Source organism: Acartia tonsa, chromosome 4 (assembly GCF_053477335.1).
Source record: "Acartia tonsa isolate MP-2025a chromosome 4, ASM5347733v1, whole genome shotgun sequence".
In the NCBI taxonomy this organism is placed as follows: Eukaryota; Metazoa; Arthropoda; class Copepoda; order Calanoida; family Acartiidae; genus Acartia; species Acartia tonsa.
In genome coordinates this window covers 27054989-27072163 of record NC_137263.1, presented here as the reverse complement: position 1 = coordinate 27072163, position 17175 = coordinate 27054989, and the positions used below count along the sequence as shown (strand labels likewise).

The window sequence follows — 17175 nt, the reverse complement described above, 5'->3', positions numbered from 1 at the left end:
AATTTATAACACCGTGTCGGACCGAGATTTAAACCTATCACCTTCCCGACAACGGGCGGATACGCCAATGTCGTGTATTAATAACTCTCGATACTACTAAATAGTAAAGTACAAATTTCGTATAAACTTTTAACATGTTTGTATCATTGTATAAACTTAGAAGTAAAAATAAATATTATAATGTTATTTTGAACCTGCTAGAACAATCTAGAAATACACACATTGTGTGAATAAGACCGCAAGTTACATGTGCGTAGCAAATACTTCATAGACATAGTTTTCCAACAAGTCTTTTGATACTAACTACCGAATGTGTTGATTTCAGGGAATATTTAACTAGAGGGAAAATTGTCCTCATACTCCGGTGTTTCAGTATGGTTTGGCAAGCGCAATCAATCAATACTATAATACGAAGTCCTAGGGAAGCATTAATATTGAACACTATCTTAAATATTAAATAAAGAATATAAAATAAAAATAAAAGAAACCTTTACTTGTGATTAAGTAAAATTGCTTAGTATATTTCGAAATTTATTTTATTTCAATATGTCTAAACTATTATGTATAACTAAACAGAATAACAATGAATTATGGCACATTATATAGTAAATGACAAGATATTGTACAGAAAGTAATTTGTATATTAGTTTGACCGATCAATATGATCAGAAACTTTCACAGCTTTCGTGTTAAAAAGATTTTTTTTGCATAAAGTAGCTTAAAATAAATGAAGCTAATTTCAGCTATGAATTTTTAACAATATCTTGAAACTAAAATAAGTAGGTACTTTAAAGCTCTGAATATAACTGAAAAGTTCTCAGGGCATCCTCTTCGAGAATATCTATGATAGCCTTGGCCCCGTCGTTAAATTTAAAGCTGAGACTGCCATCGATGACTAGACACGCATCAAAACACTTTGATTTAACTACCATACGTCGGGCAATACCTCTTGGCCGGTTTTCTTTCGCTGTTGGAAATGTTCCTACAGATATGGCATCCCTATAACAAAAACTTTATATTTGCCCGAAGAAAAGGGATGAAATAATACAAAATTTGACATGGTGCATATAATTCAAAATAGCTGCCATGTAATATTAGGATATAAAGATGCACATCATTGTGCTTCACATTAAAAATTCCTAAAAAGTAAGCAAACTTTGCGTTTATTATTATTAATGGGGGGTAATTCTGTTAGATAACTCGTGATCAAGTTAATAAATAGCATTTTTAAAATTGAAAAAAATCCCTATCTACTGATAAGAGTTTGTTTAAACAAACTCAAAATCAAATATCGACATCCAACAATGCAGGTATATTGTTTCATAAAAAAAGATTAGGTACATGTTGATTCTAATAGCGATTATGGAAAACAGTTTACAGAACCATCAATTATTTTCCTACCTTAAAGTATAGCACATGACATCAGCCTCCGGATCAAACACAAGTTGATTGTTAAATTTTTCTGTTATAGCTCCAACTAACTTCGGATCCTAGTAAAACAAACGTTAACTTTGATAAATTCTGAACAAATGATATAAATAAAATAGTCAAGATAAATATTTGAGGCTTATAAATGAGAAGAGCGTACCTTCCAATTAAGAGAATATCTAGTTGTCTCATAAATGATTTTCAATAAGGATTCGACTGCATGGTGTTGTAGCTTGTTGATATTAAATGTCCAGCTTGTAGATCCTGTCCCTGTTGAAATACACAATCCACTATTCCTAGTTTTGAACACTGGCTCTTTGTCTATCTGTAACTCCAGATATGAGACCCTACTGGAAAGAGATTCTCCTATGTAGAGTTCATTTAATCCGAAAACTGGAAGTATTCTGGTATGCTGAGGGGCGGAGGAATCTCTTATTACCGGTTCTTTAAATGGATGGTCTCCACTTTCGGCACTCTCTGTCATCAGATCCATATATCTAAAAAGATTTCTTTAATTCAAGGGGCTTGATTTTAAGCTTAAAATCACACAAAACAAAATAGAATTTACAACACCAAGAGACTTATTTTTCATGACAAAATAGATTCGAAAGAAAATTAGTTTTAGAACTTGTTTCTGATGATATTTTGGCTTAATAGAAGAAAATACTTTAATGTATCTTATTTACAATAGACAGTTTAATTCTGCAATAAACCAACCGGCCAACAAATTTGCATGGTTCTTTTGTTTTAAGTAAGAACCCCACATTCCTACGTTAGAGGCGTTAGAGGGTATCATTGTACCACCTTTTGTCAGGTTAAAATTTAGGGTAAATGTAGTACCTAATGAAAAGCTTTCAATTACAAAACATTTAACCTGTACTCAGGATATTGTAACTGTTGATCATGTAACTCCACGGGTGGTTCATCAATTTTCTCTTTGGCACCTATTAGAGTTACCCTCAACCTGCGGCGAAAAAACCACTTAAATTTTCCACGGAATATTGCGTCTATAGCTTCTTTGACATTGAAAGAGAAGTGTTTTGGAAGACAAAGATGTCCCTCTGATCTCGTGGGGTCTGTGTTAATGCCGAGAATGGGTTTATTCCTGTTCAATATCTTGCTTGAGCCCATTAGAAATGTTCCATCGCCACCTGATAAAAATGATTTATGAAAAACTTAAGTCGTTTTAATAAGATAATATTGCAAAAATGGCGTTTAGATATTGGAAACAACACCTTCTCTTATGAGTTTGTCACCTGCAGGGATAAGGTATAGGAAACCTGGCCATAAATTAGGTCCTGACCTGGCTTTGAAAGGGATAATGCAACATTTTTCATCTTCTAATTAAATGAAGCCATTTGCGGATGGCTCCCATTGGCTACTACTCTAAACCAATAGTGTTCGGTAATTTGGGCCTGTTTTGTACCAACCAATAGGCAATTGGCGGATGGCAATATAAAAAACGGGGCAAAGTGCACATCATAGAAAAAAGTCAAAATACAAACAAATTTCTGCTTTTAAATAATAATAACTAAAATATAAACAAGTGATGTTTTATTACATCAGCTTATTTTCAAATCTGCTTAGAGATACACAATCAGAAAAGAAACCTATAGAAAAAAAAAAAAAAATGGAGGAATTATTTATTTGGAATGTAAGTAGCTAAGAATTTTAATTTGGTAGTGTATAAAGAAATTGTTGTATTTGGTCCATTCAAATTTTAAAAATTTTATGCGGAAATGATAAACCCCTTTAAAAGAATATGAAACCAAAACTAGTTCTAGATGTAAATAAAAATGTACTCATTAATTTTTTTATATTATTTTTATTAATTTTGCTATAATTTATTACACATTTATTTGAGTATTTCTGTTTATTTTAAATGTAAAATTAAGTTTATGAAGAAAAAATATAATTATGTCTAATCTTGCTATGGAACAGTTAGTTGATAGAATGTTACAGAGGTACTTATTCACTTATACGTGATTTATTTATTTTCAACTTTGAACTTTAGTAAGCAATGAAAACAAAATATCTTTAAATTCAATTTTACTCATAAAGAAAATTTGACTAGATAATAACGTATTTTGAAATAAAAGCCATTGACATATTGGGTCTATTAAAAGTTCTAATTTTATTTTAGGCTAGCTACGAGGAATATGCTACCTTAATTCTATTCTATAGTTTATTTTTTCTTCGCACTTTATCAGCTATATTATCATAGTTGTTAACTAACAAAACTAACGACTGCGCCTTCCTATAACTGGTTTTTAGGCCTAGAAATGATATTATAGGCCTGAAATAATATTTTGCTACGTTTCCCATCCCTTATCCCTGGTCACCTGTGTTTAAAAAGTTAAATAATATAAAATATGTATCTAAACTTAAACCTGGCGACTATCCCACACTTAACAACCTTGATTTTAACTATACTATAAAGAAAAAACATCCGTATTAAACTAAATGAACTCTGATGTGACAAGATCCGAATAACAACATCTTCATTGTCTGTGTTTTAAACGTTAGATCTAAAATATGTAATAAAAGAAAACCTGTTGTGACAACAAGATCTGCCCACTTGACAACCTCGTCGTTGTATTGATATCTCTTTACAACCTTTGTCTCCATACCAGCAGCTTCTAACTCGTTTACTACTTCTTGTTCTAGAGCCTTATAAAATAACAAAATTGCACATCATACACCAAACATTACTTTATTGTGGATATACTAGTGAGGGGAGGGAGGGTGTACTAAAACTATATCTGTGTGAGTGCAAATGATTCCCTTATGGCAGAATTCTTTAGCTATATCTCTACAGTCATTGCAGAAAAGGTTAGACAAATAGCAGATAGCACAAAACACGTGACCTATTAGCATAAAAATAATAATTAGTGATCAGTTGTTTCAATAAAAATTATTCAGTAAAGAGCTGAATGTAGCAGTGAGCGATTACTTAAATTAATGTGGAAAAAGACCTAATGTATTACTCAAATGATTCCCCCACATCTTACTTTATGGCTGCATTCCTCCGCCGTTCTTACCTGTGGGATGAAATGCATACTCTTTGATCTACGTTTCTCTATTTATTATTCATATAATGATGTCAAGCGCAGAAGCAGAATATTTATTGTTATAGAATATATAAATGTCACATTGATATTGAGGTCTTACCTTGTGTACATTATGATGATACCGTATCATTGTATAGTCGCTCCCTCTCTATCAAGTCATTTTAAAATTGTATTATGCTTTTGTAACAGTTGAGAAAAGGGGAACAAACAAATAACTTGTGATTTTAAGCACGGTCGTAAATGTCATTCTTTGAATACAACTTTAATAAATGTGTAAAACATAAATAATACAAGATAAGTTTCCATATGCATTTTTGATGCCTTTTTGTAATGATAAAAGAATACTACTGTCCTTTCCTGTAAAACATAAAAAAAATTTGATTTTTACATCAATACATTATTATCAAAGTTGTTGTACACATTTATGTATTAAACACACTACTAAATACATTGACATTTTTCTAATCATCGTTTTAGATGTTTCAACGGACATACAAATGACGAAAGCACTATTTTTTTATAGTAATTTAAAGAAGGCAAATCTATTTGCTTTTTCTTCAAAAAGGCATAATAAAATCGCTTTCCTTAGTCAACATTTCTTCCAGCTGTCGCTCAGATAAACTATCATTTTGAATCTTTTCATACTCGTATCTGGACACCTTTGTCAGTATTACAGCCTTCCTGGGTTTAAATTGTGCAGGATCCCAATTTTTCATACTTGATGAATGTCTCGCCCAGGTTGTTGGACCTCCTAAAGCTTTTGGCAACAAAGCACAAAGTTTTAAGCTCTGTCTCACAGCTGAACTCATTTTTGTATCACAGGATGTGTTGATTTATATGTATTTTTGATAAATATTTTGTTGTTGCGATTTCGATAAAGATATTTACAAGTATAGTCAATGGAAGTTACGCAAAATAAAAGATAATAGATTTGGCATGACGCCCAAAAATTAGATTGTGTGTAAGTTTTAGTCTGACTTTCTCAAAGATTCTTGCCGGCTACATTTTCAAAATGAAACACATTAAAAATTATCTGAAACGTTTCAATAAAATTAGGATATTAAGATATTAAGTTCAGAAAAGTTTTATTGAACATTTTTAGGTAACTAATAAATATGAGTGACAATAATACGATAAATTAAATAATAAACAAATAATAAGGATTGACTTCAATATTCATCACAATTTTGAAATTACCATACAATACAAATTAAATTATTTTAGTTGACTCTTAGACCTCTACGTCTAAAAATCTAAGACTTTATAAATGCTAAAAGAAACATTATCTTCAGATATATCACAATATACCCAGGAAGGGACATTTCTAATAAAGAAAAAAAAGTTTCATTATCAATTTTTACAGTTCTTAAAACCTTAGCTTATCTCATACCTAAACTAAAACCCATGTAAATTGAGGGGGGGGGGGGATTAAAAATATCCCATAAGATGTACTAGAATTTTTACTCTGGGTACTTAACTTATACTTTCGTTTATATAATTATTTGTATGCCTAAAGATCTTTGCATGTAGTGCAGATCACGTTAAAATGTTCCTGGTATCGATTATCTATAAAAATCGATGAACTTTAAAAGCATCCGTCAAATTTTTGGACCGGATTCGGATTCTTACAAGAATCCGTCCAAAAAAAGGCGGATTCCCGCGGATTCTGGATTCTTAATTTTGGCGGATTCCGGATTCGGATTCCGAATTCTAGCAATATTTTGAAAGGCTTTTTTAAAAATAAAAAAAAATTTAAGTGCTTCATATGTCCTAAAAATTAATGTTCTTGGTGTTCTCTATATATTGGAATAGAACCAAATTTTAATAGTTATTTCTCGCATCGTATTATAAACGGCTTTCCGCGGATATAGAATGTACAATTATGAGATTAAAACCAGTTTTTTAGCCCCGAGGTGCCGAAGGCACCGGCTAAAAAAACTGGTTTTAATCTTATGATTGTACATTTTTATATTCGTAGAAAGCTGGATATAATTCGATGCTAGACATAGTTTTTTCGTATGGATGAGAACCGGTTCCTATCCACCGGATTCGAATGAATACGAGAAAAGATATTATATATAATGATGATAATCATTGCCTACAAATAGGCGGAGTTGAAAGAAAAAACTTAAGACGCTAATTTTAGCCTACCAATTAAGAATCCGAATCCGCTATTAAAAAACGGATTCCGGATTTGGATTCCAAAATTGGCTAAAAATTGAGCGGATTCCGGATTCGGATTGCCAACCCTAATTTGTTCATAAACCTTTTTTTAAAAATTGCTAGGTAATTGGTTAATACCTGAATCATTCGAAAAGGTTTCATCCGATTATATCCAAAACTAAGGGAGGAGTATCAAAAATAAAATTACTATTGAATTATATGCCGATTGACTATAAATCCCCATCTCCCCCATTTATAAGACTAAGCGAAGGTTCAATTTGTGTATGCAATGCTTTACTTTAATCCTGGACTGTGAAATTCAAATTAAATAGAACTATTTGACTAATTTGCAATATTTTCATACAAATAAGTTACCTTTAGATCAACTGTTTTACCTCCAATTTTTGCCTTTAAAATATCGGAAAATTTTGTTTATTGAAAATACAATTACAACAAGGTATTGTAGGTAAGGTTAAAAGAAAAACAATTCACAATTCTCATCGTTGCTAAATTTATCTCGAAAAGTTGAAGGAAAATAGTTTTTCTTTGGTACAATATCCAGTGTACTATTTGACTAACATTCATTTATGAAGCCGAGAAAATTGGCCATAAATCATTCATTTAAGAGGGAAATATTTTTGCATAATAATAGTAAAATTACACAGTAACCATCTTGCTTATATTAAACAAATTTATTCGATGCCATTTTGTACGCTGCATTCAGACAATCTGACTGTTTCTCTACACCTGGCCTGAAGTCTGGCCGCTATGCTCTGGATTCTTACTAATCTTGGTGTTGACACCTTTATACCCCCACCAGGACGCTGAACAACCTCAGGTCCGCCAGAATATAATGAAAGAAAGAAAGTCCAAATATCCTCGTTTATTTTAAGTCTGTCCACATTCGGCCTTAGTTGGTAAGAATTTCCTCGCTGGGTGTACAAATTTCGGTTGTTGATTGGTCCTAAATTAAATTGTATGTATAGATATAAAAATTGTAAGTTTGAAGAAATCTAACAAACAAATACTTATGAGCAACTACAATTCTATTTTAAATATGATTAATACTTATGAAGTCTAGAATCAACAAGGTAAAACGAAAAAGTACCAGCGAAATTAAGTTAAAGACCCTATACGAATATTATGATTGTAGGCTGATACCTGATTATAAGAAAATCCAAATTCAAGAGAGGGAGGGAGAAGAAATCACATGAACTTCCAACAATTTTATTTTGGGTGCTACTACTTTAGTTTTAGAGATAATTGGGTAAAATCTTTTTGGATAGGTAATAACAACAAACGTTTGAAATCTTTCATAAAAAAAGCAAAAATGCATATAAATTTCACTTCCTCCACTACCTAAATATTTGAGATTCTCGTACATTAAGGAAAATCGTAAATTCAGTGATAAAATTATCTACGCCTAATTAGGCGAGAAATGTGAAGGAAAAAAATCGGATCATGAAAAGAAAACGAAATGGCGGGTTTTTGAAAGGTTATTTTAGGTTAGGTAAATGTCAATGCAATATTCAAAGACTTTATCAGATAAGAAAATGAAATGAGACCTGGTGGTTCTCTGGCCTTGCCCATGACCCACTCCTCCCAGGCTGTGTACCATGACCTAACAAGAAGGAAGCTGTCTCCCTCCTCACCAGAAAGTTCCTGGTCATGCAACAATTGGAACTCATTGCGCTCAAACTGTTTCTGTCTTTCTTCCATGCGGAGGGATCTGACACAGGTTTGACACGGCTTAAAATTAGTAAGTGCACTAGCAGAGTTACCAAACCTTAAAAAGAATATGTATATTCATTTAGCGCTCCTAATTATTATATATGAGAGTGTGAGTGATGTTTCTTAAATGTCAAAAGAAGCTTTTATCTGTTTTGGTTTAGGGTGGCTCATTCCTCTAGAATATCCGCCGACGGAAAAAATATCCGATTATCAAGGGGTATTCTTAAGAGCTTTGGAAATTGGTTCCCTCACTAGGTATGTAACTAAGTAATTAATTTCCCTTAAACTTCTAATTGAAGATTATGAAATACTTTTCACCTGTCATGAAGTAATTTCCAAGCAGCAGGAGTAACAAGAATGCTTAATCTTTGAGCAGAGTGAATCCTGCGTGGAAGTATGGCTCCATGTTGACAGAGAACACTGCTGTTGTCAATCTGTCCGGGCTCTGCCATATCATTGAATTTTACCCACCAAGGCAGCGAAATATAGTTGTTCACTAAAATACACAGCCAGTTAAAGCAAGGTACAGGTTTACCTGAGTGCGACAAAATAAAGCTAAAAGTATTTTAAGTTCCAAACCTCTTATAATTTGTTTGTTCCAGTATAGTTAACTATTAACAGAATACTTTAATTATAAGGTAATTAATCAAATTATAAATCTTAGTAGGTAGGTGGAGATGCTTTGATTTAAGCAAGAGTTGTTTTGAACTTACATTACCTACCTTCCTAGAACAACCCTATATTTAATTTTTTTGTCGTTTTCAGGAACCGGGCATAAGCTAGCTTTGAACTTAACAATTCTTTGGTTATTTTCTCTTTAAAAAAATGAATTAGTTTAGAGTGAAGATATGAAAAACGAGCATTAATGCTTTCTTATTTTTTTTTTGCTTAAAGGCATCTCGTGATAGATAACTGTTTTGTCCAGTTAAAAGATTATTTATAAGTTTACGTATGAATTAGGCGAAAAGTAAGGAAAAAAATTAGATAAAATTGGAGAAAGAAAAAAAATCCTGGTCAATTAACAAAATTTTACAGTAACATTTTTTTTAAAATGTTAGCTACTATTGTCCTATTCCTGCAACCATGTAATGTATTTATAAATAACTGTTGTGTGTACCTAAGCTCTGACTTGACTCCTTCATAGCAAGTTTCACCTCCTTCCTAATATTATCAAGTTCATCTCCATTCTTCTTATAGAATAAAACATATGCCTCTGCATTAGAAACTGTAGCGGGATCAACCTAAATAATTATCATTTTGTTAGGTAGTTATCTACAAAGTTGTTTTCATAATCAAAATTATTATCTATAATACAAAGTAGAACGATGTTCGTCTGTCTATTTGTTTGTACGGAAGGATCTCGCTAACCGCTGGACCGATCGGGTTCTCCTTTACAGGGTAGCTTCTTATAGGTCCCGGGAAGGTTTATAACTTTTTTTGGAGGGAGGGGGGGGGGAGGGTGGGACACCCCAAACATCCCAAAAAAAAAGAAAAATACCCCCGAAAAAAAATTCTTTTTAAAACTAAAATTAAAATAGTGGGGTCGAATACCCCCCCCCCCAAAAAAAAAAAAAAAATTCTCCCCCCTAAAATAGGTAATTTAAAAAAAATTTCTTTTAAAAACGGAAAATTAGGTTAATCAAACCGCTTCGGGCAAAACCCCTAGACGCTAGAGGCGAAGCCGCTAGGGTAAAGCGGAGCGATCTCGGTTTTGAGGTGAAGTCGGTATTTTTTTGACCACCTTCATTAAATGACATTTTTCCTGACAGAAAAAAACATAAAATCAAATTTGTTCCTTATTAAATTGCCTACAAAAAGTATAAAATGAATTTTTTGTGAGATGAATTTTTAGGGTACTTATTGGGTCTCAAAGTCGGACGACAAAAATTTTTTTTTTTCGATTTTTTTACTTCGGTCGGAAAAACGGCAAGTTGGACAATTCTGGTAAGAGCTAGAGCTTAGACGTCTTCAGGGGACTTATTAGGAATCTAATGGGCTATCCATTTTCGACTAAAAGTGAAGCGGGGCGAACTCGAGAGAAAAAAGTCAAATTTCGCGTACTTCGGAAAAATTATTTTTTTGGTAGAAAAAATTGACCTATCTTAATAAAATTTTTTGTGCATACTCTTTATTACATTTAGCAACTTTTATCTTTTGGGCATGCTGTAATAAAATCAATACGTCATCGATTTTTCGAAGCTTGAAAATGCCCTACTGACTTCGCCTCAAGGCGGGGCGAAGTCGGTGCCGTTTTAGAGATCAATTTTGACAAACTTCCAAAAGTCCTAGGTTTACGTCCTTTTAGGACCTGATCGAATTTTCCGAGATCTTTCTACTGGTCTTGGTCCCATTTAAAAAAAATAATTTTTACGATTTGCAGGTTCAAAAAACCGAAAAAAAACACAGAGTTCGCCCCGCTTTACCCTAGTTGTTTTAAAATATACAAATTCTGCAATGTCAACTTTTAACCAAATATGCTTTAGTATTTACTCAGCTGTTTGATAAAGAGGCTTCTGGTTTTCTTGTAAATATTTCTATCAAATGATCAACAAATATTCTAATACTCCTTGTTTCTTATATTTTTATAAAATTAATTTATTTTTTCATGAAGATTATTACTTATGGATGCCACATTAAATTACGTTCTGTTTATAATACCTCCGAAACTATGCTGTCATCATAGTGATACCAGTTTCCATTTAAGGAATTGTATGCATAGCTTGTATAATGACCTCCACCCGCTGTACCATGATGACATATAACTCCAACTAAGTCGTATAAAACCTAAAACATAATATTTAAAATTATTAATTACAATGAAATGGCTGCTGTAGTACATATTCCTAGATAAACTTTGATATAAGAGCTGGCACTAGGAGCTTCGTGGGATTGTGACTTTAATCGGTGATATCTCCTTGAAGGTGGAGCTGGCCATTGTTTTTTTTTACTTTTTATACAACCAAAATTTATAGTGATGGTGGACACTCCCCTCCCTTATCAAAGAACCAGTGGAGGCCTCTAGAAAATTATCTCCGTAATATTATAATATTAAAATGATAAAAGACTAACGAATTAACTTAGCATCTATGGGCTTCGTATTTATAAGGGAAAGGAGAGACAGAAAATAGCATCAGGGGTATATATTCTGAACAAGATTCCCTGCTGAATTTTTTTTATTTTTTTCCCTCCTGGTTTTTTTCAAGCAAGGAAGGGGTAAAATTGAAAAATATTTCAAAACTCTTAAGGTATTTTTTTATATTATCCCCCATCCTACACATTATTTTATTTTTTTTCACTAAGGATGAGAGAAAAATGGAAAAGATGTTTTCATTTCATTTAATTTTTTTATTCCCCCCCCCCCCCCCACTTAGCCGGGTCAATTTTGCAAAATATACACCCGTGAATAGAATAGAACCATCCCAAAACTTAAAATAATATTAAACATAAATAATAGGTACATGAGTAGTTTTCATGAAAACTGATGTCTTTTGAAATGCAAAAAAATAGACAAACCCTGCTTAAAAGCAGTCCGACCGCCAGGGATGATTCCTTATAACAATGAGAAATTTAATTTTGATATTCTTAACCAAAAAAACTGTAAATGGGACCAAAAACAAAAGACATGGAGAAAAATGTGAAATATATTGGCTGATTTAGAAAGTGTGTCTCTAGAGTATTTGAAGTGTAGTTTAGTGTCTATTAGCGTAACAAACAAACGCAAAAAACGGACAGACTTACTTTTTGGGTATCATCATTTTGGAAGTCCCTAAAGCTATAGAAATGACGAGATTTTTTTTGAATTTGTGGAATAAGTTAACACTAATGCCTTTTTTCAATAAGTCATAAATAACTTATTCTGTTCTGTGGATAGTGACATCTACAAACAATAAAACCTTACTACTTAACAAAATAAAATACTGCCCCATACCTGTGAAGAAACACAATCCTTGTGAAGCCAAGGTCCCAGATCCAAGCCTGTCAGTGGAAATGTGACTCTTGTGCTGATTTTACTCGAAAAGGCAAAATCATGACGAAACCTCTTCAGGTGAATGCACAAAGTTTCGGGTAATTGAGTCACCTGTATAATAAAAATTAATTTTTAAACAATTTACTTCACCATTTTTCTTTAAAAAAAACATTTAAAAGAATCCAACATTAGAAATTTTTAGATAATTCTAATTACCTACCTTAGAATATTTTAATCCATTTCTTAATTTCTTGCATCTTTCACAGCTATACATGTTATCACCCTTTAATTCATCTTCAGAGAAAAAGAAAGCAAGACAGTCTTGTAAAGTAACATCAGGACCATAAAACCAACCTAAAAAAATTCAAAGAATTATAGTTTATTCTTCTATTTATTTTTCAAATCGATGAAGCCATATTATTTGAGTTGTGTCTCCATGCAACGACACCACTGATCTTAGATCTTTTTCATAGGAAAAGGAATTAAAACCATCTAAAATCCTTACTTGAAAACCAGCGCCACATCCAAGATATCCAACCATCTGAACCCTCTCCTGACAAACCATTTGCTCGTTCACTAATCAATAATTTGCTTTAATAATAGGGGAGTGGTATAGGATAATTTCGGTAAACATTGTTTTACCGTAAAAATAACAAGAAAAATACGAAAACAAATTTTTATTCAATCCTGGAGAAATTTTCTAAATATTATAACATATTATTACTAAATGTATAAAGTATTCCTCTCTTAAATAAAATTCGGTAGGTATAATCAATATTGCCTTGGCGCGCAAACAGGCACTACATATTAGAAAAAGATTACTTTTTTTCTCACCTGATATTTGAAAGAGCATCCTGTGAGGGAATAGGCAAAGACAAATCTTGAAATGTTTCAATAGTTTTAGATACCCTGAAATATTTGATTCTGTAATCCAATTAAAAAAATAAAATAATACCTTAAGTATTATTTTTATTTAACATATTCATTTGTGGCACACAAAGGAGGAAACGTTTTAGAATTTATTATTTTCAATATTTTATTGGGTTAGGTTAATAATTAGAATAAAACAGAAACTCATTAATCCATTTACCTATCAACTTACCTATCACAAGACAAACATTTCAATGATGAGACCAGCTTTCCATCAAAGACTTCTGTAACAATGCTTCGGTAAATGCGTGGCTTATGATTCCTGATTTCTAACTGATCTGGATTTATGCTCACTATTGGAGACTGGGACCCAGAACCTGGATCTGAAGTTGCATCCAGGTATTCCTGGTCGGATAAACTACTGGGTGAGCCAGGCACTCGACTGCTCGCAGTTTCTGATTCTGACATTCTGTGTGAAGAAATAGCTCCACCTGCGTAAGATCCCAAACCACTGTCCTCATCCTTATCATCATCGTGTTTACGTTTTCTTGACCCAGCCCCGCGAACACGCTCAGAATTATCTGACGCAGTTTCATAATCATCGCCTTGGTCCTCTGGCCCTGTACCAGAACCATTTGATTCTACTTCTGACAATGATTCAATATTATCACTGCTACTTTCTGTCTTTGTTTCGTCAAGCTCTTCATCTTCCTGTTGAATAGGTTCTGACAATTCTTTATGAAGCTGGTCCAAAAAACATCGAAGGAATTCCTAAAGAATTATATTGAAAATAAACAAGGTTAAATAAATACCTATTAAATGTATGTAGAATATTGTGCATTACCTGTGAGTCATGCTGCTGAAATCCTCTGAAGGCTGGAAAAACTGTTTTCATTGCAGTTAGAACAGACATAGGTTCCACATAATTAGGTGATGATGGGTCCCACATCTTCACCATCAAATTTCTAAACATTCATTAAAAGTTTTAATACAAAGATACTCGCGGCATTCATCACAAAGTAGAATTGACGAACTTTTTATCTGCCCCCAAAATATTATGTTCGATTTATTTCTCTTGTTGGCTGTACCTTATTCCTGGGGAAAAATAAGCTTCTCTTTAAAAAATTTAAGTCTTAGCTATGAAAGAAAAGAAAAAATTTCATCTAATCTTGGCTTTAGTAAAAATCAGCGGAATTTTTTGTTAGGATGCAAGAGTTTTTTTTGCTTTATCTTTGAGAAATTATGAATGATATGATGTTAAAATTTAAAAATCAGATCAAAAATTTTATTCTGCTAAGTACTTTTAATTCAAGTACTTTTCCTTATAGATGCCATGTTCGTTTATATTAACAGTCATTGAGTTTTCTAAACGTAGGTATTTAATTTTTTTTTCACGAGATATTGATTTCTACAAAATGGAAACCAATACAGTTAAGCGCATATTACATTCTATTCAAAGACTTATTAGATTTATTTATTTCTATTATGTAGGTATTAATAATGATCTACAGAAATATTAAATTTTATTCAGTTGCAAAACCTTCTATACTGCAGGATATAAATCTCTGAATCTGATACTTACCTAAATGAAAAACTCAAATTAGGTTTGATATCCCTTGGAATTAAATCTGGACAATGAATCAAATGGTTTCGCAGTACAGGAATATTTGATAAACACTGCAGTGCGGCGTTCATAAAACATGTATTTCCAAGATTGCTTAGTCCAACAAGACCAGCGCTATTTGTTGAACTAAATTCCTAAAAAAAAAATTTATATGAAATATATTTTTCATCAACCAGAAGTCTTGAAAAACTAAATGTGCTAGGTATGGTATTTATTTCATTAAATAATCTACATTAAAAAAAGGGAAAAAAACTCTATTTTTTAAATATGTTTTCAAAAAACTATTTGAATAGTTTAAATTCAGAGCTATAAAAATTCGCATTACCCCTAAATATTTGTCGATATTAGAAGAAGTGTTTCCCGAGCTCGACTTTTTCTTTCCAAAGCCACCACGAACTACAGGCTTGTTCTTGGTGAGAAATACTTCGGCCTGGCACTTGTAGCACCAGGCCCTCCAGCTGGACATATTAAGCTGGAGACAGTGGCCAGGATATTCCAGGTTGTGTTGTGTGGAATGATCTTCTGTTTCACCCTCTCTCATATTAGTGCATCCACGCATGTAGCAATCTGGATACAGACAAAGCCAAACATTTGTTTTCTCACCAGACAACCTAAAATGGTTTAAGAGGTAACATATGGGGATTTATTGATTAAACATAATAAAAGTAGAGATAATATTAATTAAGAATAAAACCTGCAAACATCACAAGAAGGTTTGGTAACAAGTAACTCAAAATCTTGCTGAGATACATCCCCAACACCTTTCACAACGTGAATGCAATTCGTCATTATTATTTATTATTTTCTAGTTAATCAATATAATATTCTTCATGCTTCAATTTGTAACACCGGTAACTTGAAGATAGTTCTGAAAGACAAGTAACAAATAAAATTAATTTAGCTGAACAAACCTAAATTCAGGATAAAAAAAAATAATTAATTTTTAGGCAAAATACAATTCAAATTATTTTCAATTAATAGTTTTAGACATCTTTTATTGTTTCACATAAATTTCTCATGTTTTCACTAATGATGGAATTTTTAAAACACACTTTTATCTAAATATTGAAGTTTTTTAAAGCAAAATACTTATTAAGTTTTCTAACTACTAATGCGTGTTGAATTACTTGTAGACATTGATGGCTTTCTATGACCAAAAATATAAAACTTGAATTAAAATGCTTTTATAACGATTGATAGGGCAAATTGAATGAGAATACAATTTAATAATAATAAATATTTTTTGATAATAGATTTTCATTCGTAATCATTCAAAGATTTTTGTTGCACCATCAGCACAGTTGCCAACTTTAGCAAATAAAAAATTTTGTTCATTGCGCCAAATTTTATTTGATCAAAAATAGCTGCGGGAGACCATAAACCTCCAGGGATATCGTGTATCTAATATAAACTAAAACTAACCTAGGGTATACGTGGACATTATGACAGGGGAAATATTGTCGTCAATTTTTCTTGCTATTTCCTCTGTCATTTATCAATCCTGCCGTTTATCCAGTAAGAGAGGAGGGGATGAAAGAAATAGTTATTTTAGCCCGCTACATGGTTCACTTTATCAGAGAACATGAAAATCTTGTGTAAGATCCAAATAATAATTCCATTACTTCAAATAAAAAAGAATGAGTTGGAGGTGGTGGGGGGGGGGGGGAGTTAAACAGGCGGATTCAATTAAAAACATAGCTGAGAGGAGGGTGATTATTTTTTAAAGTTGGCTTTGTTTCGCACCTGATTTTGGATTGTGACTTTTATATTAGATTTTTGTTTCAAACCACCCTAAAAATATAAATAAATTTAACTATTTATAAAGTTTTAGTTGGCAACTGTACACTACAGCTTTTTTAGTATGAATTTGCGGCATTTCGGTCAGAGTTATCAAGTTAATTTTTTCAAATTAATTTTTAAATTTTTATTAGCATATTCTCTTTACATTACATTAATTAATTTAGCAATAAATAGTTCTTAGAATTTAAAAGATATATCAGATAAATTCAATTATAAATAGCTCTATTTTCCTGTCTTTGTAATACACTTTTTATATTTGTTTTTCATTATTTTGTCGTCTGCTAAATTAACTTTTTGAGTTGTAGTACTGTATTATCAGCATTTTTAAAGGCCTAATCTATTAATAACAAGGATGACAACAATTAGACGGTGTGTCTTACGAACCAGGCATACGAACATTATCCTAAAATATAAAGAAGTAAAGTGTTTCCTTGTCTGTAGTGAAGGATATATGTCGCTGACCGCTTTACTGATACGGTTCTCATCTACAGTGCAACTTCGCATGGGTCTTGGTTAGGTAT

At 32.2% G+C, this 17175-nt stretch overlaps 2 protein-coding genes across 18 annotated transcripts; both read right to left on the bottom strand.

Moving 5' to 3' along the window:
• Positions 1–518: 518 nt before the first annotated feature.
• Nadk2 (NAD kinase 2, mitochondrial) lies at positions 519–5528 on the bottom strand. The gene is made up of 7 exons (XM_080157310.1): positions 5080–5528; positions 4600–4643; positions 3981–4098; positions 2303–2579; positions 1589–1925; positions 1402–1490; positions 519–999 (listed from the first exon to the last, which is right to left on the bottom strand). Exons 1-7 carry the CDS (start codon positions 5306–5308, stop codon positions 789–791), a joined length of 1305 nt encoding a protein of 434 aa, XP_080013436.1. The 5' UTR covers positions 5309–5528; the 3' UTR covers positions 519–788.
• A 3-nt stretch (positions 5529–5531) lies between these two features.
• Positions 5532–16113, bottom strand: Usp20-33 (Ubiquitin specific protease 20/33). Of its 17 annotated transcripts, none has more exons than XM_080157281.1 (16): positions 15549–16113; positions 15180–15465; positions 14813–14988; positions 14075–14195; positions 13463–14001; positions 13195–13269; positions 12866–12936; positions 12581–12714; positions 12322–12471; positions 11052–11177; positions 9511–9634; positions 8712–8889; positions 8228–8448; positions 7216–7626; positions 6961–7048; positions 5532–5872 (listed from the first exon to the last, which is right to left on the bottom strand). In XM_080157281.1, the coding sequence occupies exons 1-14, from the start codon at positions 15641–15643 to the stop codon at positions 7355–7357; spliced, it is 2568 nt and encodes an 855-aa protein (XP_080013407.1). In that variant the 5' UTR covers positions 15644–16113; the 3' UTR covers positions 5532–5872; positions 6961–7048; positions 7216–7354. The 17 variants fall into 17 exon arrangements, with proteins under 17 accessions (XP_080013407.1, XP_080013405.1, XP_080013410.1 ...); XM_080157279.1 differs by having other exon boundaries at positions 5532–5864; XM_080157284.1 differs by having other exon boundaries at positions 5532–5823.
• Positions 16114–17175: the final 1062 nt, after the last annotated feature.